General features: G+C 41.9%; 1 protein-coding gene across 2 annotated transcripts in view; it reads right to left on the reverse strand.

Annotated features, from left to right (window-relative positions):
- MCUB (mitochondrial calcium uniporter dominant negative subunit beta) overlaps positions 1–23,920 on the reverse strand; it is a 51,760-nt gene extending 27,840 nt beyond the window's left edge. The window contains exon 1 of one of the 2 annotated variants that reach the window (XM_074905455.1): positions 23,527–23,920. In XM_074905455.1, coding sequence (XP_074761556.1) covers positions 23,527–23,625 — 99 coding nt within the window. In that variant the 5' untranslated portion in view covers positions 23,626–23,920. Of the gene's footprint in view, positions 1–21,116; positions 21,305–23,526 lie in introns of those variants that run through there. The other variant, XM_074905456.1, reaches the window with a different exon arrangement.

Genomic DNA, 23,920 nt, shown 5'->3' on the forward strand with positions numbered 1-23,920 from the left:
GCACCTGCTACCTAATTTTAACTCAATCTTAAGAGATGGTGGAGGTCTCAAGATTAGTATGTTCTTGCATGTTGCATGGAAAAACTGGATGCTGGGTGGAAGAGAGAGATGCCAGCTAACACCCCCAGGGAGGAAAAGGCAACGGCTCACTCATCCCAGAGGCAGGCATGCAAACAGCCCTTGCATTACCAGATGGGGACCCACCGGCACTTCCCACTCCCAGCGGAACATGGCAAGTCCTGTGGGCAAGGACAAGAATGACCAGGGGAATATCTGTCACAAGTCTACAGAAAAACAGGCTTATTATGACTCTGTGAGCCATCTAACTATGACAGCTTGTCCTGTGCAACCTATAATCATACTACTACAGGCTACCTGAAAATAAACATCAAGAAGGGCTGTTCAGGATCTTTAACTCTGCACCAGTTTTGCACATACCTCAAATATACACAGAACAGAGTTTCCACAATGCAGCACTCACATTTCCTGGTGTTCCAGATCAATTCAGCCCAAAACAAAGCAGGTATTTTCAGAGAAAGTGAGATAACCAACAACCTCTTCCATATTTATTTAAATAAAGAAAATCCCACTTCCTCATATTCCAAGAGTGAATCCAAAGCACTTGTAGGTTTAGGAAAACATTCTGCAAAACCCATTAGACAGAGGACAGAAGGGAGTTGCTGTAGCTCTGAAATGGCTCAGGCTTTCACAGCATGTTGCAGGGGCAAAATCAAAGTACATTAGCTGTAAAGCTGTTTTCAGCAATGATCTTCGCATTGTCTGTACTGTTCAATTCTATCAGAAGGGAGCTCAGGGGGACAGACATGATCAGCACCACAACACCAAGCTATAGCACCTTGCTGCTGCTTTTCTCTCCACAACTTCTTAAGTACCTTAATCTTGCATCCTGTGCCAGCACCGCCATTCCTACGGTGTCACCTCCCTCTGATTCCCTATTTGCATTTTAGTAATTCCTAAAATCTCACTTATATTTTACTATTACCACCTCAATTTTGCAGGTATTAGGTACAGCTTGTGTTTTCTCTAAGAGTGCCTAAAATGTCAACAAAAATAATCTGCAAATCAAGGGTTTAGTTTATTTGTTTCTAGACTTAACATTTGACTGGTAAGAGAAATCCAGAGTGAGCAGGCCGTCCGTAACAAGGATAAACAACGTTTCTGGTGGAGCTCTGCAGGGCAGGAAGGACAGACCCCTGGGGGAGGAAAAGAAAGACTTCAAGGAATCTGTTGGGAGTGCTGCTCTCAGTCTCCAATACTCCTGCAACTCCCTCACCTAGCCTGGAGGTGCTCAAAAACATATTTCCTTGGCTGAGAACTGAGGAACATCAGGACAATTGCACGATCATCTGAAGGAGACACAGAATGCAGGTCACAGCAAAATGGCTTGTCCCAGCTTCATCACTACAACCAGCTGATAACCAGAACACGAAACTCAGCCAACAGAAAACCAGCTGAGAGAGAGAGAGAGAAGAAAAACAATGAAGGGATAGGGTAGGGAGAGGGGAGGCAGGAGAGATTTCAAGTGATTTCACTCTGTAATCTGAGCACAACAGGCAGGAAAAAAAAACAACAGGGAAGGAGTGTCTTAGCCTAATGAATCTTGAACTTGCCTATGGGAACCTGGATATCTTAAACTGAAAAAGAAAATAAACAAAACAAACAAACAGAAAAAAAACCCCAACAAATAGAAAGTCAGTTGTCCTCTCAACAGAAAAAAATAACCTAAGGCTAAGGAAATTAAAACTACTGCAGTGGAACAAGAAAAGCAGTCAGCAGCTGTTTTTGAGGTGGACACTGCATAGTGGCAAAGACACAATATCTTCATCCCTCCTGCACAGAAAGGTGATGTTCTGTTTGCAGCTTTGGCATATTTCTCTAAGCTGCTCTCTTTTTCAGTCTACGATTACTTTCATAATATACCCTCACTTGGATCCCAGATGAGACCATTTCCACATCCCATTCCTATTATCCTTAGGGTGTGAAAGGAAGACCTTCCACATGGAGCCAAGCAGATCAGTACAATAGCACCATTTCCTTTCATTTACTTCATCTGAAAAGTAGACCTGTGTTTAAGAAACCAGATGGGAAATAGCTGACCTCAACTGCTGTATTTCTACTTGTGGGTACTTACTGACACTACTATTAATATGACAGTCGCTTCCGAAAACTTTAAAACATTAAGATTCAACCACTTGTCTGCAGACAATGTGGTCAGGCAGTTAAGCTGTATAAATTCATGCCCCACTGTGTATTTTTTTTGCAACACACGTAGTAAGTCATTCATGTATTCTTCTTTTTACTTTTGCAAGGAAAAGTAGTCAAAACCCACCAAAACCAATAGCCAGATAACAAGTCTGGACATTTCAAAATACTTAAAAAAACACCAGCGGGAAAGTATTTCTATTTATGCATTACAAAATGCAAAAAGTGCTGAAATATCTGAAGTGAAACACTTCAGCTCAGAAGCTGCCTGCCACTTCTCTGATAGCTATTTCGTTATTATTATCAGGCGAGTTGTTTTGACAGCTTCACTTCTAAGCTGACTGTAAATCTATGAATATTTCACAGATGATTGAACTGGAGAACTGCCAACAACATCCATTGAAGATTTAGCCAGGCTCCAACAGCCAATAACATACCTGTATATGAGTTAAAGTGCTGAAAACCTGTATTTACTTTGCACTGTGTAATTCATTGGGATTTTATAAAGTAATTGTTAACTATCTGACTAAATTAAATGTGCTTCATGAGTCCAACCCTTCATGGTACAGCTGCATTTAAACAATAACAAAACAGCTCAAACCTAGGAAAGAAGAGCTTTCTGAAAATTAAACTGGCAACAACAGCAAAAACTTTTATAGGGCTGCAGGTCTCCATGGGGTGCTGTTTCTTTAGACCAAACTGTTAGCTTTAGTGCTGTTGAGCCCCTATCACAGAAAGAAAGTCATGCTCCTGTCTCACCACAGCCGGTGCCAAGAAGAAGCTGCTCTAATAGGTCCTGCCCTTTCAGCCTGTGACAGGAGCTGACTGACACTCACCAGTAAAGGAGAACAGGGTGCCCCGAGGCAGCCCTTTGCAGCTTCTATCTTCACATTCTCTGAAGCATGCCTCTGCTTCAGCAGCCTCACCCTACATGGTAATCACAGTTGGCATCCTAAATATGAAACAGAATGAACACTTGGCATCTTAATCCTTTCTAGTGTTTTGTTTTCAACCGCTGGATGTTCAGGCACAGATAGTAAAGAGCACCTCAACCCAGAACGTAACAGCTGTCAGTATTCGCTGCTCCACAACAAAGCAGTGAGCCTACCAAACAATGTTTTGGGAAAAACTGCTTTGAAAAGAGGAAAAGGTTGGAGGCAGGAAACATGTTCTTATCTTTCAGGGCACTTACAGCTAATTTGATTATAAGTCTCTTCCTCACACTATAATTGAGCATCTCTGTCTCTGATCCTCAGACAACTGCTGCAGGCAGGGAAGTACAACTACCTTATCCAGATTGAAAAAACACACAGTTTAAGTGACTTGCCAAAGGTAACACACAAAACTTATGGTTGAGTGAAGAACAAGACCTGTGTATCAAAATATCATCTCTGCATCACATACAAAAGAGTAATGTGTACTTCCCTGCTCTAGGACTCAGCAGAAAAAAAACCCTACCAAGATAAACATTACATTTTAATCTATCCATCTATGAGTTCTTAATTGTAAATCCACCATGTCTAAATCCTTTTTTTTTTTTTTTTTTTTGTAAGTGCACACTTTTGTTGATTTAACTATTTTTTTGATCAAAGGACCTTGGGTTTTTTGGGGGTGCTGTCCAATCTGCTGCCTGGATTTTGAGGGTATAGCAGATCAGATGTCAAGAAGAAAGACCCAAACTGAAACCAAGAACGGATCTCAGACCCTACGAAAGGCCATCATGGTCCAGGTAAGTGTCCAGCTAGCTCATCATCCCACCCACCTCCAACTGTGGGTGGGCAGATCCCTTAGGGATGTCCAGGGAGCAAAGAGAACGGGGCAAGAATGTTTTCATTCTCTTCCACAGCACATTTTACATCTCCTCTTCAAAAGAGCAAAATACACGTGCACTTAATATGGGTTTCACAAAGTAGGGCAGCTTGATGTCCTTGTCACACTACGATTCTGCTTTGTCTCACAACTATCACTGCAAAGATCATATGTATTAAAGACAGCAGCTTGGTTTTAGAAAACCCAATTTCACAGCCTTCAGTATTTTGCTAAATGTAGAAAATAGCTGCAACAAGCAGAAGCAACAAGTACAGCCCACAGTGGCTGTACAGCTACAAACTCTACTTCAGACTCTGGCCCATTTCAGGTAGACTTCTGTCATGCGTGCATACTTCAGTGACCAAAAGTAGCAGAAAATGCAACTGGCACATTCTCAAAGGAGAATCCCACGGAAGACCAGCAAAGGTCTAAGAATGAGTCCTAGGCAAAGGAGGAGGAGTTGTTACCACTTAGCTTCAGCCTGACCATCAGATGCAGGTCTGAGAAAGTCTCTCTGTGCCTGTTCACTCAGCTCCTGCTCAGATTCAAATACGCAGCCCATCCCAAGTATGTATGCTGGGAGCAGTGACATTAGGTCAAAGAGCGAGCAGTGCACTGGCAGGATACAACAGGCGGGAAAGGCTGTTATCACCTGCAGTTTGCTGTCTCCTGCAGTCATCATCTCTGGATTTCGATTGTCTAGCACTTTTTTCAGAATCCGCTAACCTATGGAAAAGGTATAGACCAAACTTTCTCAGCTTACCCAAAAAGCTTTTGAAGTAGATCCAGCAGCAGCTGGACAACTAAGGCTCTCATGCTTCCCAGTGTGACACAAGGATGCTCGCACCATGCGGGAGGAAGAAAGAGGAGCGCTCTCACCCTTGGCAAGGTAACAGCTTTGCTCGCAAGAACACAAGTTATGAATCAGAGAACTTGGAAGTCAGAATCCTCATGAATTAAGTGATGAATCGGTGAATTTACATGTTAGACTAGCCTGTAAAAAGGGGATTGAGCTTGTTTGACATGCTAGTTTTTTTTCTTTCCTAATAAGCTCATTAAATAAAATTTAATTTACAGAGAACGTTGTCTTGTAAATTTGAGAAATCCAAAAGGACTGTGAAACTCATCCCCTCAACCTGGTGTTCAAGAATGAAAGAGTGAGGAGTTTGTCAGGTTTATAAATCTGCATTTGTCTGTAGGGCCCATGACAGCATTGTTGCGTTGCGTGTCCTTCACGCTAGATTTAAATAACGCTGACAGTTAACATGACTAATGTCACAGGATGAAGTCAGACTCAATACAAACATTTAATCACCCTAAAAAGACAGGATTTTTCTTACTACATATTTACTAGGTTTCTGTCTAGCATAGCTCTGTGTAAGTCAAGTAATGAATTCCTGTCCTCTCCCAAAGGAGGGTATTTAATAGCTCAGACTACTTCACTCTCAGGAAGTCATGCATAAGATACTCAAAGTTTCCATTTCAGCTTTATCTCTGACTATATACATATTACTTTTCTTTTTTCTGTGCTTGCACCTCTCATGCTTGTTAGATTCATGAACCCCTGTAGTCACTGCTTTGGCAAGTTATGCATATTTAATTCTTAAATTTTTCCTCATAAATTAATCTCTACAGCTTCTGCCCATTTACACTGCTTTTGAGTTCCCTTCAATGATCAGTATCTTTATGGTAATAGGAACATAGCCTGATAAAATATTTCAGGTACTGTCATACCAGCACTCTTATTCTTGTCTCCTGAAACAATTCCTCCCACACATGCAACACAAAATTACACTGGTCTTTCCTACTACCCTAACATATTCACATGGTTTCCTCATCATTAAAAACTTTTTTTCAGAAGTGCCAAAATTCAGTGGGCTTCCTCTCAGGGAGATGGGTAAGAGATTAACAAAGGCATTACATTTGCTCTTTTTTTTTTAGCCATTTTTTGTCTAGCAAAGAATGGAATGGACAAGCAACTTCAAGTTTACTTTATTACAACAAAAATTACAAAGTACTATGTCAATCCCCCTAAAGCCCGTCACTTCTACATTGCTCTTCAGATGCCATTCAAATTCTCTCTCAAAATGCCATTGGATTTCACACAAGAGGAATTTAGTTATTCATCTCTTATCAAACAGCTCTATTTTTTCAGCACCAGTGAGACAGCAAGGCTTGGGAAAAAATACACCAACCACTTCAGAACCTCATCTGAAATTCTGCATGTGTAAAACATACGGTACCCGGTAAGCACAGTCTCTGTATTCAGTAGCAGCAGCTGCAGGATGATGTTAACAGCTGTGTTAAGACACAGCAGGGATTGTCATACTGCCGCTGCTCTTCCCCTTCCATATGACACAGATTCTGGACCTCTGCAGAGCATTAAGGATTTCAGTCCAGAGGGAGAAAGCAGGGTGAGCATGAAGGGGTCTGTGAAGGAGGACAACACCAAATCAAGCTGTCAAACTCATGACCATGCCTGCAAAAGTGATTTATGATAAGGACAGAGGCCTTGCATAACCTCTGCACCCTCTGATACAACACTAACACAATTATCATCAGGTCCACAGGCTTGAAAACTCCTTCCTTTACAAACAGCAGGCTAAAGAGAGATAAGATCGGCTACTGAGCGTGCAGCTGATAAACAGCAATATCCAACCCCATCAAACCACTAAATTCATGTTCACTTTAACTGCCATCCTACTGCAGGCATCACCTGTCCTGATACTCTTGCAGAAGTGAACTCAGAGGCAGAATACTGCCTTATGCTGTGCTACACCAAACTCTACAGCTCAAGCAGAAACTCTGTTTTGCAGTGATACTCAACAAATACTGAATATAGTCTAGTTTCTTTTTTTTAAAGGAACCAGACATTAATTGTTCTTGCTCAAGCAGGACCCTTTGCAGTGGAGAACTATGATCTATGCATGGTTTATTACCTTATTACACTAATGGCTGAAGAAAAGTAAGACTAAAAGCAATCTGCTTCTTGTAAGTATTTCACTACTAATAGAATCATGCCAACATACTTCTCAGTTTGATTCTCCTTAACTTTACCTCAGCATCATGCTTTCAACTTTCCCTATGGCCTGAAGTTGATGGCGCATCATATTTAGCAATGTAAGTGTACTCCTCCTCCAGGAAGTGAAAGGATCCTAATAGATTACGGCAGCATTTAATCCGAGATGAACTTCAGACACTCATCTGTTCAGATAAGGAATGTCTGTTCTGCACTTGTTGATTTATGAGCTTCAGCTTCACAAATTATAAAAACTTGCTCTTTTGTCAACTGTTAGCAGAGAGGGAGAATGATTCTTAGTCTCTAAAACAATGTGGAGGAGACAGAGGGGTGGCATTTAACAGCTATGGATCAACTGCTCTCCACCTGGGTATAAGTCCAGGGTGAGGAAGGGCAGACATGGAAAAAGTCATCAGCCAATTCCAGGCCTCAGCAGCTATGGAGAAAGGTCAGAAGCAAGCACAGAGCAGACGCAATTTACTGCATTCTTATGAGAATTCATAATTATTCTCATAATAATAATTATTATTATGAGAATTCATTCTTATTCTCTGTCTGTTCCAGACAGAGCGTGCCCACAGGTCTAAACAGCAAGGACTACAGCACCTAGGCATCTCCTTCTCTGGAGAGTGTGGAGAGTAGCTGGAGTTATAACTACCACTTCCCCCTTTCGTTTCCTCTTTCCTTATGTCTTGAGCCTGTTCAAATTACACTTACAGTATCCAGCATGTTCAGATATCCCTAGGAAGAAGAGTCAACTGACTCCTCTAAAGTTCTACTCCTCCTGTCAGCATTCAAAACTGAAACGGGATCACTGGAGCAGCTCACAGAAAAGAACAGGCACCACCTAAAATTCCCAAGACCTGGAGTTACAGGTTGCAATTTGTGAATCTATTTGCTGAGAAAATCAAGTATATTCATATTGATTAAAATGCTACAAAGGCGTCAAATCGAAAGGGCCAATCTGAAGTGCAGTTCTGGACACATCTGTCGGTCTAAGCAACATTGTAATTTCTTTTTATGACTTTTAGGTGCCGCTGCAAAGATAGGACAAAGTAGCTGTCATTTGTATCTCTGATTTGCAGCAAAACACCCTAGTTAGGGCTGTTTTCAACAGAAGAAATGTTTTTTAGTGAGAATTTAGAACATCACTTATTTCTTTCACTCCAGCTCAACCGTCATCAGCACTATTAGAAGAGTAATGCCAGGACTACACTCCCAAATATACCTTTAGATCCATAGCAAGCAGCAGATCTTATTATTACACCAGCTGTTTCACTCCTGTATTCCAATAAGAATGCAGGACTCAGTCTGCAGGCATTTTATTAGCGTGAGTTAAATTTACTTCAGTATTAGTAACAACAAAACAGGCGATTATGTTGCATTTGGCAGTGAGCAAGAAAAAACAGTTTCAAATTTGGCCTCTGTCCTTTCTACAAAGGAGAGATCAGCATCCCATGGTGCTGGTGCAAAAAAAATGTGGTATGGCTAATGCTGAAGAGCATACTGGCAGACTGGCACAGGGCTGGCATCCCACTGTGTTGAGAGTCATAAGCTCCCAGCTCCTGACTCCCACAGAGCTCTACACTGAACAGAGAGTTGCTGCCTCATTTAAGAGGCAAGATATCACCAATTAACTGGCTGGCAGCATCTTGCTTCTTTGAGAGACAGCACCTCTGGCTTCCACTTGGTTCCTATCAATATGCTTAACTTCTGCTTTAGCGAAGAAAAAGACAATTTGACATGCTATTCTCTGCAAGCTGCTTACCTTGATTCACAGTGTCACTGGATAGATGTGATTAGTGTCCAGCTGGGTCAACACTGGATTTTGCTCTTGCCTCACTATAATTACGATTTTAAAGATGGAGTTACATATTTTTAAAATGTTTTCACATTAGCTCTGCTAAGGCACTGTCAACATGAGAAAGACCTTGTTGATAAAGCTATGATCAGGAAACATGTTGACAAAGACATAGGATATGTATGTATGGGAGTCCTTTAGCTACTACTACTGGCTCTGAATTGTCTAACAAAAAAAAATAAATCCACTCACCTTTTTTCCCTATTAATTATCCAAGCTATCAGTCACAACATAGCAAATGATCAATCAATACCAAAATCTAGTTGCAATTATACAGCTAGATATTTAGACTTCTCTGTATGTTTATCAAAGCATCACTCCTCATATTCTTTCATATTTCTTATTAAATAATACCCTACCCTAAATTAAATGTTAGTATATTAATATTATGATAGCATGCTATTCTAAGAATTTTAAGCTTAGAACTTCCAAAGTAAACAGAAAACAGCTGACTAGTAAATGCTGTAAATTAAAAACTGTGGTTATAAATATGGTGTCTCCTGTTTGTCAAAGTGTCCACAAAGAAGTTCTGTAATATAGCTATACCAACAAAGCCTCTCAGTATAGAAACATCTCATATATGAAAACCAGGTAAATAACTACACTGTTTCTTTTTCCTTCAATGATCTTAAATTAGCATTAACACCATTTCTTCATTTTTTGCCAACTCCAGGGCTTTGGCTGGAAAAATCCCTGTTCGTTACAGATTTCAAAAGGCAGTATTCCTACTATGGATGGATGTGTACCAGCAGAAGTAGTGCTTTGACTGGTACATCTTTCTGAATTCAAGCAGTTTGTAAATTCTACTAGCAAAACAATGTCTGATCAAGCTACTTTGTGTTAAATCACACTAGTAGAGATTAACTGACTCTTTCTTTATGTAGAAGAGGCTGAACACTAAAACTGAAAATATTTTTAGTTTTTGAGTGAGACCAAAAAATACTTTGATGGAAAATACCCAAAACATTATTAAGGCAATAATCAGACTTCCTTTGTTTGGAAAATCAGTTTGTTGCTAAGAACCATTCCCTTCTGAAACAACACCCTTCACATTCAGTCAAGTCAATCTTTAACTTAGATCAATACTGTTGACCAAGTTAAAAAAAAAAAAAAAATTAAAAAGTCCAATCCCATACAGCAAAGCATATCCATCAGCTACTTCACAGACATGCACACACCCCAAATCCTTGTGCTGTTTTTTTTCAGATCTTGCTTGTCTACAAGATAAAATCTCAGTTTTTATGAAAGAATGTATTACCCTCTTGACTATGAAAGGGCTTGAAACAAACCACTATTCAAATCCACCTCAAAGGCTCAAATCCCAATGGAAGGTAAGTATACAGAACCACAATATTTTGTTTAGAAAATATGTGCTTAATATTTCTGAGAAGTTATTACATTAAAAAAAAATACACACACAAAATATTCAAGGATTGTTTGCTGTCAAGTGACTGAAGTGGACACGAGAACATTCATTGCTAGAAATGCAGAAGGAAAGTATTCTGTACCCTATAATCTATTTTGGTTAAGGAATTTTTTTGTTTCGTATTACCTTGTGGATTTGACACTCGGACAAAAAGCCACATCCTGAAGCAAGAGCCTGAGACAAGCTTTGGCACCACTGCTCTCTTCCCAATCTGGTGAGAAGGTGCATGCTAGATGCACACTGCACAATACAGAAGGGCTTTCTGGTCCAGGTGCACCAACACACTGAGCAGCTACACGCTGCTTCCAGGATCCCAGATAGTCTCTCCATATGGACAGTGTTTTCTGGATATAGCATCGTACTCTGAATGAGTCACAGTGAAAAGCATAATCATGCCCACAGAGCTCAGTCTGCATCCAAGACCATCTGCAATATGAAATGCAGATACCCAGGACTATCAGCTCACTGTCCTCCTTACCAAAATGGAGAAAATAGGACCAGCTATGCTCTCAGACTGTCTGTTGCCTTGTTGTGAGGAAGAAAGACAGTGGGAGTTGAGCTGAGTTCCCCACAAACACACAGCAAAAGGATTCTTGTAAATCTTTCTCACATTATAAAACTTGCATCTTCTTGAAAAAAAATGCAGTAGCCTATAACAAACACCTTTAGGACTCAGCAAGTTTTCCTGGAGTGTAATATTGTCTGAATTTTTTCAGTGATGGCTTATTAAAGTTTAGAAAATTAGAAAAAATACCTGATTAACAACAAGTAAGCAATAAAGACTCATGACCATGTTTGCGATGTGTCATTCTGGAAGAAAGTACAAGGGAAAATACAGTCACAATCTCTTTGACACCACCATCTTTTGCTGCAATACACTTTTTCAGTGTGCCAGTTCCAAGAGCAAGGACTTGATGTGGATTAACAAACGTACTGAAAAACCTCTTTCCTCACTTGTTTTGTGGCTACAGAGTATAAAGAGACTGATCAGTCTCTGTAGGTCGTTTCCTGCATATCTTTATTTTCACTCACTCTCAGAATAAGGTGACTTAAGTTCAGCTGAAAAACCTACCGTCTGCCATATTCACCTGTTGCAGCTGAAGTCTCTGAAACAACATGTAAACTACTCAAATTTAAACAGAGGCACTGATTAACACTATCAAACAATAACTTAAATGTAAGGGGATAGCCTCAATAGTTCTGCACTGATGAGGGGATATAAATACCACAGAGTGTACCAGGCAGAGCATGCTACAACAAACCAGTAGACAAACTGCCTGCTAAATATCAGTAGTTTGGGCTAAAATCAAGAGTCCACCAATTCTGTCCTTCCACCATTGCCTTTAAATAAATATTGTTGTTCAACATTTCCCTCCTTCTGAATGTGAGCTGTGGGGGTTCAACTGTATTTTCCTGAACTCTGACATAGGATTCTTCTGTTTTCATCAATGCGAGGGGGGCAGGGACAGAGCATGAAAGCAGGGAACAAAACTAAATTAATTCCTCCAACTACAGCTTCCCCCTGAAGTGGATCCCCTGTGAATGCTGAAAGCCACATCATGACCTGATACTGGCTGAGAAAGCAGCACTGCGACCCTCACCACTCTGCAGGGCTTCAGGCTGCACTTGTACAGTGACCTCTTGAGTGAAAGAGCAGTGAGGTGCCTGGAGCTAGATCAGACTGAGGGCCAGCTGCATTCGGCTGGGCTATGTGTGGTGTCAGCAACACTAAGAGATAAACTGCTCTTTTTTTTTTTTTAATTTTAAAAGACACACACGAGTGACTTTCTAACAGCAGCAAGGGAGCCCCTCTGACACTCAGCAACCACCTCATTTAAATATAATGTGTGACCTGCCATCCCAGTTTTGAGTTTGGCTACAAATGAAATAAAAAAGCAACAGGGAAGATGGTCGCCCTCCCAGCTCCAGGCCTAAGAACAGCTGCTGTATGTCTATTTTTTATGATGGCCACTCACAGAACTTTGTATTGCTTGTGTGTATGGAGTATTTCAAATCTGTGTCATGGCAATAGATTATTTTTCTCTTGCATGCTTGCAGATAAGATTAGCCTGTGCCATAGGAGCATGCACTGACCTGTGAACCAGCACACTGCTGCTGGCTGCTTCTAGTGGATCTCGCTGGTCTGACTGATGCTATGACATGCTGTGTATTTTTCTTAAGTTTCGAGTTCTTGTGTCATGGGATTGCACAACAGGCTGACCCACAACAGAGCCTCACCCAAAATGCATAAACTATTAGGAACACCACAAGGGCCAACAGTAGTATCTAAGGGTTTGAATTCTAAATGTTATATGACATTCAAAACTTTTAGTAGCATATGAATAATCAACATCTGCATTTTTGTTTAAGCCTGTCAGTAACTTTTGATAGCATCTACCTTATTATGTAACTTTATGCAGTTACTTCTTGCATTAGTTATGAATATTCATAATTTGCACAAAAGCTTTTGTAATATGTCAAGAAAACTATTAACTACTGATAGTTATGCCAAGTAAGTCAAGATGTGCTATAACTGTTAGTAGCAGAGTGCATGGTTACAAGATCTTACTTCCCAACAACCCAAAACTATATTTATATTTGAATGCCACTGAGATTACAGCTTTCATCTGCTGGCTCAGGGGAATCCCCAAAGACAGTTACATCCCTGTTCAGGAGAAAAGTAACACAGCCATTGCAGAAGGAAAAGTAACCAACTCACAAGGAAACAAGTGAGAGTATATGCAGCATTATGAAATGCTGAAGGGTGGCACCGCTATGATGGTTTGCCCAGAGTAAAGTCATATCAGGGTCTGATCTATAGCATATACTCATTTTACACTTCCACTGCCATGAAGAACAGCTTGGGGTCAGTACTCCAAGAAGTACACATGGTTTAACAGCCATAATTCAATTTTAGGGTCTGACCTATTTGATTTCCACACATTTCTAATGTGATTAGAGTTACAAGACACTGCAAGACCAAGCCTGAAACTTCAACCTTCGAACTGCAGTCTTCTAAATACACCTGATTTTATTACACCAGAAAGGCTACAGACACTTAATACATACTTTTTGCTTCTGACTAAAGCACTAAATATGAACTACAGTTTTATATCCTAGAGCATGTCAAACTTTACGGCTTCAAATAAATAATGTTATTTACAATTACTACAATAAAGAATACTGTAGAATGTTTTCTCAACCAACAGATTAAAATGAGAAAAAAGTGGTAGAAAACTTAGTGCAGAAATTTCAGTGCCTGCACATTAAATTGGGACTAGCTCCAGCTCTGCAAAAAATAGTGCTACCTGCCTTACAAGAAACTGCTTTTGACTGACAGACACTGCAGCTAGCTGAGAAACTGCACCAGTCAGAATTGACTACAAGATAAAAAATACTGCTGCGGTGCCACTGCCTGGGAATACATTCTGGCAGGAATCGTGTCTCAAAAATTTTACTGGACTTTTCTTGGCTTAAATGAGTTGCAACTCATCCTGCATCAGGTTATCTCCCAAGTCAACTGAGGGCAAAATCCCCAGGAACCTCCCCATTCTGAACCTTCACAGACTCCTTGTGTCACATCTTTTGCAAGCCTTACACTTTGGGATATTACAAGGAATGCATTATGGCTTCAAAAACTTTTCCAAACCAACAAGCAAACTGCCAAAAAGTGTGCCCAAACACAAGTAACATGATTCCTGAATAGTCCAGGACACATTTAAAAGCAGCCTTTGGGAAGGTGCCAGTAAGAGTCCAGGATATCATCACCAGCATGCATGATTAAAAGGGAACGTGTAAACTAAAAGCAAAGTCCCATCTAACATTGTGGCATTTGGTTACTGAGCACAAAATTGCTCCAAGGACTTCATTCAGTCTTCCTGTTTAAACACAGTTTGGGGCCATCCGACAGTCAAATCAAAACAGAGGAAGGCAGAAGACATGCTCCCCCTCTTGCCTCTGGCAACAGCAGAAACCAGATTGCTCAAGATCACTAAATGCTCTGTCTCCATTCCCTCCCTCCCAAATTTAAGAGACTTCCTGCCTTTAGTTTAAAAATATTAGCATGAGCAGTGCTCTGAGGAAGCAGTATTATTTACAGAGCTGGGGAATTCATCTCCCTCGGTTCTGTCAATTAAGGAGCTAACTTTAAAAACTGTTGCTGTCTTTTAATACGACAGTGCATTGTTAACAACCTCCTGGTAGTTTTATCTGGAATTTTAAAAATCTGAAAAGCTGCAGGGGTGGGGGGGAGGAGGAGGAGAAAGGCTGGTAAATTGCAACTGATCCACTGAGAAGCTAAGATAAACTCCTAACCTTGCCATTTCACAGGTATCCATTCTACACATGTAAGATATACAAATCAGATACACAGCTCTTATGATGTGGTTGTGAAAGATGACTGCCTTTAAGTTGCAACTATTTTGTCTATGTTAACAGCATCAAGTATTTACCTGAGCCACTGATCGGGATCCTTGACTTCCAACAGTTGGCTGATTCACAATTGATAACTTTGGGTACAGCATTCAGGACAGCAAGACCATTAACTTAAAACTCTCACATAGTATTTATTTTATTACAGATTTGTTTCTTCCACTGGGCTTATATTTTTGTAAGTATTTTCGTTTTACTGTTTGCAAATACTTCTTTCAGCTTCTTTCCTTGTCTAGGGCAAGGCAGAGACAGACTACCTGCAGAAAAGGAAGCTGAACTACTTTGTGATTATGCAGTGGATTTGCCATATTCTCAAACACTTTTAGACAGTTTAATCCATCTGAATTTATTGCAATTAACTTAAAACATGATTATTTGCTAACACACTTATTCAACTGCATACCCCAGGCTAGCCAAAATCTCTGCCCCACTCCCAGATGGATCACCCCTTCAGCACCCAGCCACTCTCTAGCTCTGCCTGGCCAACTGGCCCACTGCTACACCAACCCTCAGAGGTGCCCCAACTGCAAACCCATGTTTGTGCTAGGTGTGCTCCTCAGATCAGGAACCCTGGTGTGACCATGTCTCACATGAGGGACTCCAGCCTCAGGGGCCCAGAGGAGCAGCTGGGGCCACAGAGGTCCCTAGGAATGTAGGTGCTGCTGCATCTCAGGGGCCTGGCACCTTTATTTAGAACAAACACATAAAGGTAAGGGATATGTTTTATAAAAAAGGTCTTTCTTCCATAGATAGCACGATGGAATATGTTCACAGCTGTGCTGCTGTCACAGGCAGAGAGAGGCTGGTTCAAAAAGCAAGCACAGAATATAAATAACGAATACCTTGCACAGGAAGGTGGAGAAGGTCAGGTCGGGCCCTAGAAAAAAGAAATCTCACACAAAACAATAGGAACGTTGTTCTGTGAATAGTATGGCATAAGCGTTTCAGGTAAAACAGGCGACTGCACTGTCCATGGAGAGCACTCATCTTTTCCCCACCATGGCACTCTGACAAAAGTGATGTCTGCATGACACATTAAGTTTGATTTGCCAGGAAGAGGAGCAATATAATTTTTCCTCCACTCTGGCAAACGTAAAAGACATTTAAAGATGCTTTTGTGATCTCTAAATCAACTTGGTGGTCTCTTACTATACTTTTAAGTACCAGCGGGGAAATACTGGAAAGATGAAATTGCTGCCTACTTTGCAGGTAAAGAAAACATTTCTTAAAAGAGGACATTTTATTTCTCTCCGTCTGACTAGAATGTGAAGACTGAAGTAACTTCGATCGAGTAAGACCAGACAGTAAATGTGAAGATAATTGCTTCAAAACTGTTTATCTGAAGTCAAAAAAGTAAACTATATCTTGCCTGTGTATAAAGTACTTGGTTTTTCTGTCCTTTTGAAGATGCACTGCCTGTGCTCATCATGATAAATGCAGTTTTTAAAAGGTATATATTTTCCATTTTTACAGTAAACATCTTTTTTCTATTTCAGTTTGAGGGAGTACTGAGTATTTCCTCAGCAGTAAGGGGAGGCTGTGCTTGCCAGTCATCACCACACAAGCACAAGGCTATTTGTTTACCCATGCACTGATACCTGATACTTCTGCACAGAGTAGTAGGCTGCTTACCCAAGGCAGCCCCCTTGGATGAAGGGGAATTAGTTTATAGACTACAAAAGTTACCATCTTCAGTAGGCAGACAGCCAATCAACATTTTTAACTTCTATTCCCTTCTTCAGCTGTTGTGTTACAGTAAATAGAGTCATTCTAACACAAAGGATTTATTTTACTAGTGATGGACCTGACCTTCAAAGTCCAGATCTGCACTTTCCCAACACTTGGGGATCACAGACTTTGGATCACGCATTCCCCGTAAGCCACCTATCCTCACCACAGTCACGCCACATATTCCTCATATGCTGTATCAATTACCAATGGGTGTACAGCAGTACTTTTATAGACCAAGCCACTCTCCACATATCACAGGAATTAAAGAGCAGCTTGTCTGGCTAACACAAAGTGTATTGGGGACAGCATGTAAGAATACCTGCACTGGATGCCATTTCAAGATGATCCAGGACTCGTGTAACAGATGAGGATGGAAAGAGTCACAGCAAACAACTTGCAGGCATGAAAACTGTCCTTCTCCTATCCTTCCTATGAAACTACACAGAACAAATAGCTTCATTTAATTGTTCACTGGGCTCCTCAGATTAGCTTGGGATACCAGAAACGACACAGTGAGCAGTCATAAGAGTGGCAGAAGTGACCTTATAAAAAGTCACCTCTTCCCCGTGCAAATGTAATCACCAAGTTATTACTCAATATCTTGACAGTAAGACAGAGGACAAGGCAGTAACACAGAGAACCTGTCTTTCCCTTTCATCTTTCTGGATAAGAGCAAAAGAGAAGAGAAACCAACCCAGAGCCAGAGCTGGTGTGACATGCCCTTAACAAACATTTAATAACATATTCTCACAATGCCCAGAAGTGATGTGAAACACCTCTGAGCTCAGAAGAGCTTACTGCCTTCTCACCTTCCTGCAGGAAGCCTCCCATCCAATGAAAAATTCACCTTTGCTGCAGACTTGCAAGTATTCCATCAGGGTGGAGATGATCCAAGAGAAATCAAGCCTAGCTCAAGCCCAGCAATGCAATTTGTTTTCCTTCCACTCATTTCCCCTCAAGGGGAACAGGGAAATCAAGATTTTAATGTTTAACCAGATGCAGGTGTACTGTTTGCTTCCGCTCCGAAGCCAAAATTCTTACTGTGTAAGAAGGATTTCAGAAGATGAAGTCCTCACCACAAGAAAACAAAGACCAAAACCCAGCCAAACAAATCTGTACTTCCCTTTCCTTCCTCTCCCATCCTTTCAGAAATGAAGATATTATAAACTCTAGAATAGGGTCTACATTTTTACCCTGTAAGCTTTAAAATATGATTTGAAAAGATAAAAATGTAAAAAAAAAAAAAAAATCATCATCAGAAGAAACATATTCTTAAAACATGCTCTAAGTTTGTAAACAGCATTAAGTACTCAGCACTTCAGTGACTTGTGGCAAATCTTCAGAGCACCCAAGATACCTGCAAAGCTATTCTCTGAAGGTTTAGTGTTATCTTTTTACAGGTACACAAAAACTGAGAGTAAAGGCCTTGCCCAGAGTGTTAGAAGGAACAGTGTCAGACTTAGACATTCCTCATCTTATGAGCAACAAAAGAGTATTAGTCACATTTGCAGCACTGTTTGTATGATGACAGCACCCACTTCAAATGAAATCACAGCATCATTTTCTGTCATCTACTTTATTAACCATACAGCACCCAATACAGGTATCACTTCATGGTATGGCTATTCCTATCCCCATTCTAAATTTAAAAAATATATTAAATAAATAAATAAATCTTGCTATGCTTATCAACAGGAAGCTACATATGTTTTTAGTTTCCTTTATGATGTCTGTTGTATATACTTGGAATAATGTACTTCCCAACCTTCGGGGGCCTATCACTCCTATATCACATAAGAGAAAGTTCTTAAGGAAGTTTGCTAAAATATTATACAGATTCTTCTATAGATAGTAATGTCAGACCAGCATTTCAGTTTTAGGGTTTCTTCACATTTTCTGCCGTACCACACAGCCTCTACTTAGCACACAAAAGCTCCAACTTCTTCAAGCCTGTGATCCTGAGCACGACTGTGCACTTCCCAGCCTTGCAGGAGCTGGTTTTCATTTCCTTTCTTAGAAAATTGCTGTAATCACACAAACACCAAAGACCCACATCTACTGCCACTTACTCAGAGTAGGTAGAAAAACATCCTAATATTCTATGCAAGGAGAGCTGATTTGATCTACATATCCCTATTTGCTGCTTTTCTGTTATCTGCCCTGTTGGAAAAAAACACTCGAACAATTTTGGGAAGTCACACTGTTGACGCCATTTCAAACTGCAAGTGAGGTTGGTTATTAATTTCCTAAACCTTTACAGAAATGAGTGTTTTTCAGGTAATTATACACACATATACAGTAATATATCATAAGCCACTGACTTACTATAGAATCTGTTCTGGAGGAAGAAGATGCAGAAGAGCAGTATATGAAAAGTATGTGTAGAATTACAAAGGAAGGTGAATTTCTGTGCTATATCACATCTCTCCCCAAAAGTGTATTTATCAGAGAAAACTTAGCCATCTCCCAGCTGCCACATGAGAAGAAACAAGAGCAAATGGTTAGCAGCCATTCCTGATGCCATCCTGTTATTCTGGCATGGACATATTATCAAAGGCAAATAAATGAACTTGCTGACACAGACACATGTCCTACAGCAAGCCAGAGATCGTCTAAATGGCTTTTTAAAGGCGTTTAAAAAATCAGTGTTTTTAAGAGCGAACAGTACTTCCACAAACAAACAGTTTAGTGGGTTGTATGTTTTTGTTGACATATGTCAGTATAAGCACAAGGTTTCTGTTTAGAAAACAAGACTGGGATCAACAAGCTAACTTTTGTTGTGCAAGACTTTCAAAGGGAAAGAAAGACAGGGGAAAACAGGCTCGGCGGCCATAAATTACTCCCAGTTTTTGGCTCCAATTAGATCTCAATTTCCAAAGGATCTGCATAGGCTGAAAATACAGAGCAGGGACTTAAACCACATTTATGTAAAATATTCAGCTGCACAAGACACTCAGTGAAAACTCACTTCTCTGTACCTTCCTGGGATGTCCAGGGGTTGCTGCTTTTACAGAATATCTTAGAAATTCTGACAGCAGCGTATGTGCAAAAGAGAAAGAGGCAAAATAAAAAACCTGTATTTCCAATTATCCTGCATAAAACTGGAGGACAAACTGGATAAGTATAATACTGGGAGCATTATGTTAATTTGGGAGTAAGAAGAATAATTGTAAAAACTAAGAGGAAGGACAGGAAAAAAGTACAAGCTAGTCTGAGGAACTGGATAGTCAGCAACTTATCAGCTGAAAACATTAAAAGAAACATTTTTGACAGATATGGATGACACTGGGAACTGACAAAAAAAAAAAACCAAAACCAAAATAAAACCCTCTCTACTCTGCTTTCTGCAGATAAACAAAACCAGTGACTTCTCCTACTGGCTGCAATTTGCAACGAGGAAGAAAATTCCCCTCAGCAACAAGCATATCCTAACCCAGGAAGAAAACAAATCCATAATGTTTTTCACAGAAGCCTCTTTAATTTGACCTTGCCAGCTTACACACAATCCCTCCCCTCACCAATCTATTTCTGAGGCACAATTTTAAGAGAATTTGCACACAAAACCAGGATGCGTTCTGAATTAATCGTGTTAAATAAACTCACATTTTGAAAAAAAATAAAAGTTTTCCCATTTTAGTTCTCTCACACCTGTTTAAAGCAAGCCCTGCCTTTCTACTGGGAAAATGTCACCACTCTGGCATCTTCATACAGGATAGAAACAGTTGGCTAGAGCAGGGCTGTGCAACTGCAAAGAAACCTGGTTTTAAGCTAAGAGAAACTGTGTAACCCAGGCTTCATTCTCCACAGTTGCCACCCATCCCAAGGGATGCAGGCATGCTGGTATAAATCTCCATAGTATGGACTAAACTGAGAATCTCACACATATGAATGACCGTAAATTGGATTCAGCACTATAGAGAAACTAACTAGGATAATATAGAAAAAATTAAATTAAATCCTGTCCCTTCAATGTTTCCTGGCTTAGTAGTTTTATGAATATACAAAAATTCCCAGAAATTACAAGCTTTGATTCTGTATTAACGCATCTGTTCTCCACTGTGATATGGTGAGGGGAGCTCTTCCTACCAGAGCAGTGCAAGCAGTTAATTTCTCTCAGTAAGAGCTGCAGGAGTTAAAAGACACAAATGAAGAGGAAGCAAAGGAGCTGGCAACCTTTAGGTTTCACCATATGCAAAATAACTGCACCATTACAAATCTGAGTCTCTAGCAAAATTATGTGTAATAAGAAAGCCTGTCCGAAGAACACAATATAACATGAAAAACTAAGTGTCTGTCTAAGCAGCAGCCACTTTAAAAAAATCAATAAATACAAAACCCCAAACACAACAAAAAAACTCAGCTTTATAAAAAAAAAGAGGAATTTGTATAAGTATCACTCGGAAGGCAAAGCAGCTAATCACAGCCACCAGAACAGTTGTGGACTTCTAAAAGCGGAGCTGAGAAGCTAACAATTAAGGATACAGCTCCGAGGACAGCAATCCCTGCTTTTACAGAAAAATTACAGCAAGTTAGCCATTGCAATAATAGTTTGTTTGTCCCCACAGCAGTGTATTTATTAGTCAAAAACATGGCACACAAATACGTTGAGTACTTACATGCCTGCCCATCAATACAGTAGTACTTGAATATCTTGCAGTATGTGATGATGACTCCTACTACAACCCTGCATGGCCACTGAGATACCACCTCCAGCTTTACAAACAGAAACCTAAAGTCAGTGCCCCAAAAGGTATTTGGGCAAACTGATTCCCATCACCAAATACAGCATGAAACAAGCTGGAGAACACAGCCCGCAATGGCACCAGACCACACCAAATGCAAACAAGCGACCAAGCCCTGCCCTCCTCAGCCCCACACAAACACTCCAACCCTTCCTTCCAGAGCTAGAGTCAAAATATTTGTTCACCCAAATAGCAATGGCAAGTAGCAGAGCCAGCAACACACAACACCAATGATAAAGAAAAAAAGGAAAGCAGAAAATACTGGTGCACAAAACTCAAATAATTACAACAGCATTTGCACTGGACAAGATGCATGTAATCTGACATCCTACATTACATTGAAATCTAAAGAGTTAACAACTGCAGTAACAACTGGGGCATTTTTTTATTTTCAGAGGCTTGAAATTACAGCTACAAGCCCTTCACTTAATGTTTACGAGAACAAGTATTTTAACTGTCTGAACTGTTCTGCAGACACATAGTCAAAAAACTGAAAGGTACCCAAAGATGAAAACAGGAAGGGGAAAATCACTAAACATGCTTCATTATCTATTATGCTAGCAACTCTGTAGAAAAACTAGAACTATGGATTGCATACATAAAAAGCATTTTATATTAATTTATTCCAAAAATTTCCACTTAAGAAATAAACAAAATCTTGCATTAAGCACTTTTTCCAACTAGAATTTTCTTCAACATTACAACATCCCTCTCGTTAACCTATTCAGTGCAAGAATTTGAGTCACGTCACTGTCATGTTCCATCCACGAAGTAACAGGGTTAATCATTTTTCTACTCTTTCTTACAATGGCAGTACTGCCAAAGCAAGAGCTTTTCCTCCTCCTTCTCTCCTTTTTGGTGTCTCTTCTTGAAGCTTTATCAGCTTTGATTCATTTTAGAGCCTTAGAAAAGCATAAAGCTTGTCTGCAAAGCAGTAATCTGGAGAAGTCAGAGGCAACAAACTGAATATGTAATATCAGGGTGTGTTGAGTGACAGTGAAAATGTTCTCTCAGTGAGGTGCAATGTTTTTAGCACACCGCGTTTGAACCTTAGAAGATTAAGGAGGCTAAATCAATATTTATCTTGAATTCCCTTCTTAAATGCCCTCATATACACACATAACAAAGCAAAGAAGGGCCACTCACATTCACAGAGGTGGGGCTAAGTAATACCACAGAATTTTGTCAAAGGGTTTTTGAGCAGTTTGTGCAAAAATTCTTAACAAAAAGTACGGAATTCATTCTGCACAACTCCTCAACTCCAACTTCCACCGCAGGTTTTGAGACCTTGGCTGTGGAAGCAGCCGACAAGCTTCTGAGCACCCTGGGCTTCCTTCCGCGGGCATCACCACCCGCCTCAGCAACCTCCTCGCTACGGATGGGCCCCACCATGGGGTTTTGTCATGTTTCATCACAGCGACGTTTGGAAGCACGTACAGAATTTCTGTTATTAAAACAATCAAGAATTAAACCGTCTCCTCTCCCAGCAGGCAGCCGCTAGCGACTCCGTAACCGCATCGTCCTACGTCCCAGCAGACCTTTATGTTTGAAGCCATTGTGCCTTCACGTTTTCCTTTATCCTTCCTGCTCACAGGATCTCTGAAACTTCTTACAGCCAAGAGCAGCTCAGAGGCAGATGGACTTCGTTATTTTTATATGTACAAGGAAGTGCCACGACAGCCGGTAAGGGAAACTTCGTTCTGCGCTCCCGTTTTATTTCTCGCACTTTCCAACAGCAGCCTGCGATTTACCCCATTCCTCTCCAGCCAGCTCGGAGTCGGAAAAGCAACACAACGCCTGAAAATTGACTCACGAAGTTGTGAGGACCGAGCGTCCGGAGGCCCCCGGCAGCGCGGCCCCGGCCCGGCCCGGCCCGGCGGGCGGCGCTGCGCGCTGCGGCCGCCCCAAACCGCCACCCGCGGCCGTTACGGCGGCTCCTCCCGCCACCCGCCGCCCCTCGCCAGGCAGCGACGCCCCGGGGGCCCGTCCCGCAGCCGTCTGCCCCTGCCCAGGCCCCGGGGAAGCGAGGCAGCGGCGGGGCGGCCCCGCGGCGGATCCCCGGAGCCCCTCTGGCTCCAGCCCGGCCGGGGTAACACCGCGCCGGTGCTGAACTTCCCCCAAGTTTTGTGTGCTCCCCCGCTCCCGCCGCCGCGCCGAGCCCCGCCACGCCTCAGGGCGGCCCCGGGGGGGGACGGCGGGCGAGGCGCCAGCACCCGCGGGCGGCAGTTCCGCCTCTTCCCGACGGCGTCCCGCGGTGAACCGCGCCCGCTCCCCGTCGTCTTACCTGAGGCGCTGAGGGCGGCCGGCAGCCGTCCCGCCTGCCCCGCGCTGCCGTCCCAGCCTGCCAGCCTCCCCGCACCGCCCGCCCCAGCCCCGCCAGCATCGTCCTGGACCTCCTCCTCCTCCTCCTCCGGCGGGGACCGGGCCGCCTCCGGGCGCGCTGGGCTCGGGGCGGGCGGCGCTGGCTGCCACGCCGGGCGTGGGCGAGCCCAGGCGGAGGGCGTCTCCTCCGGCGGCCGGGGAGGTTTTGTGCGTTTTTCCTCTTCTCCTTCCCGCCAGCCGCCGAGGAGGGGCCGGGCCGGGCCGCTCCCTCCGTCCCGGCGGACGGGCCGATCCCCGGGGCAGGGCGGCTGCAGCCCGGCTGGGAGCCGTGAGCGCGGCGGCGAGGAGGGGGCGAC

The sequence above is a fragment of the Athene noctua genome, chromosome 4 (genome assembly GCF_965140245.1).
Source record: "Athene noctua chromosome 4, bAthNoc1.hap1.1, whole genome shotgun sequence".
Classification (NCBI taxonomy): Eukaryota; Metazoa; Chordata; class Aves; order Strigiformes; family Strigidae; genus Athene; species Athene noctua.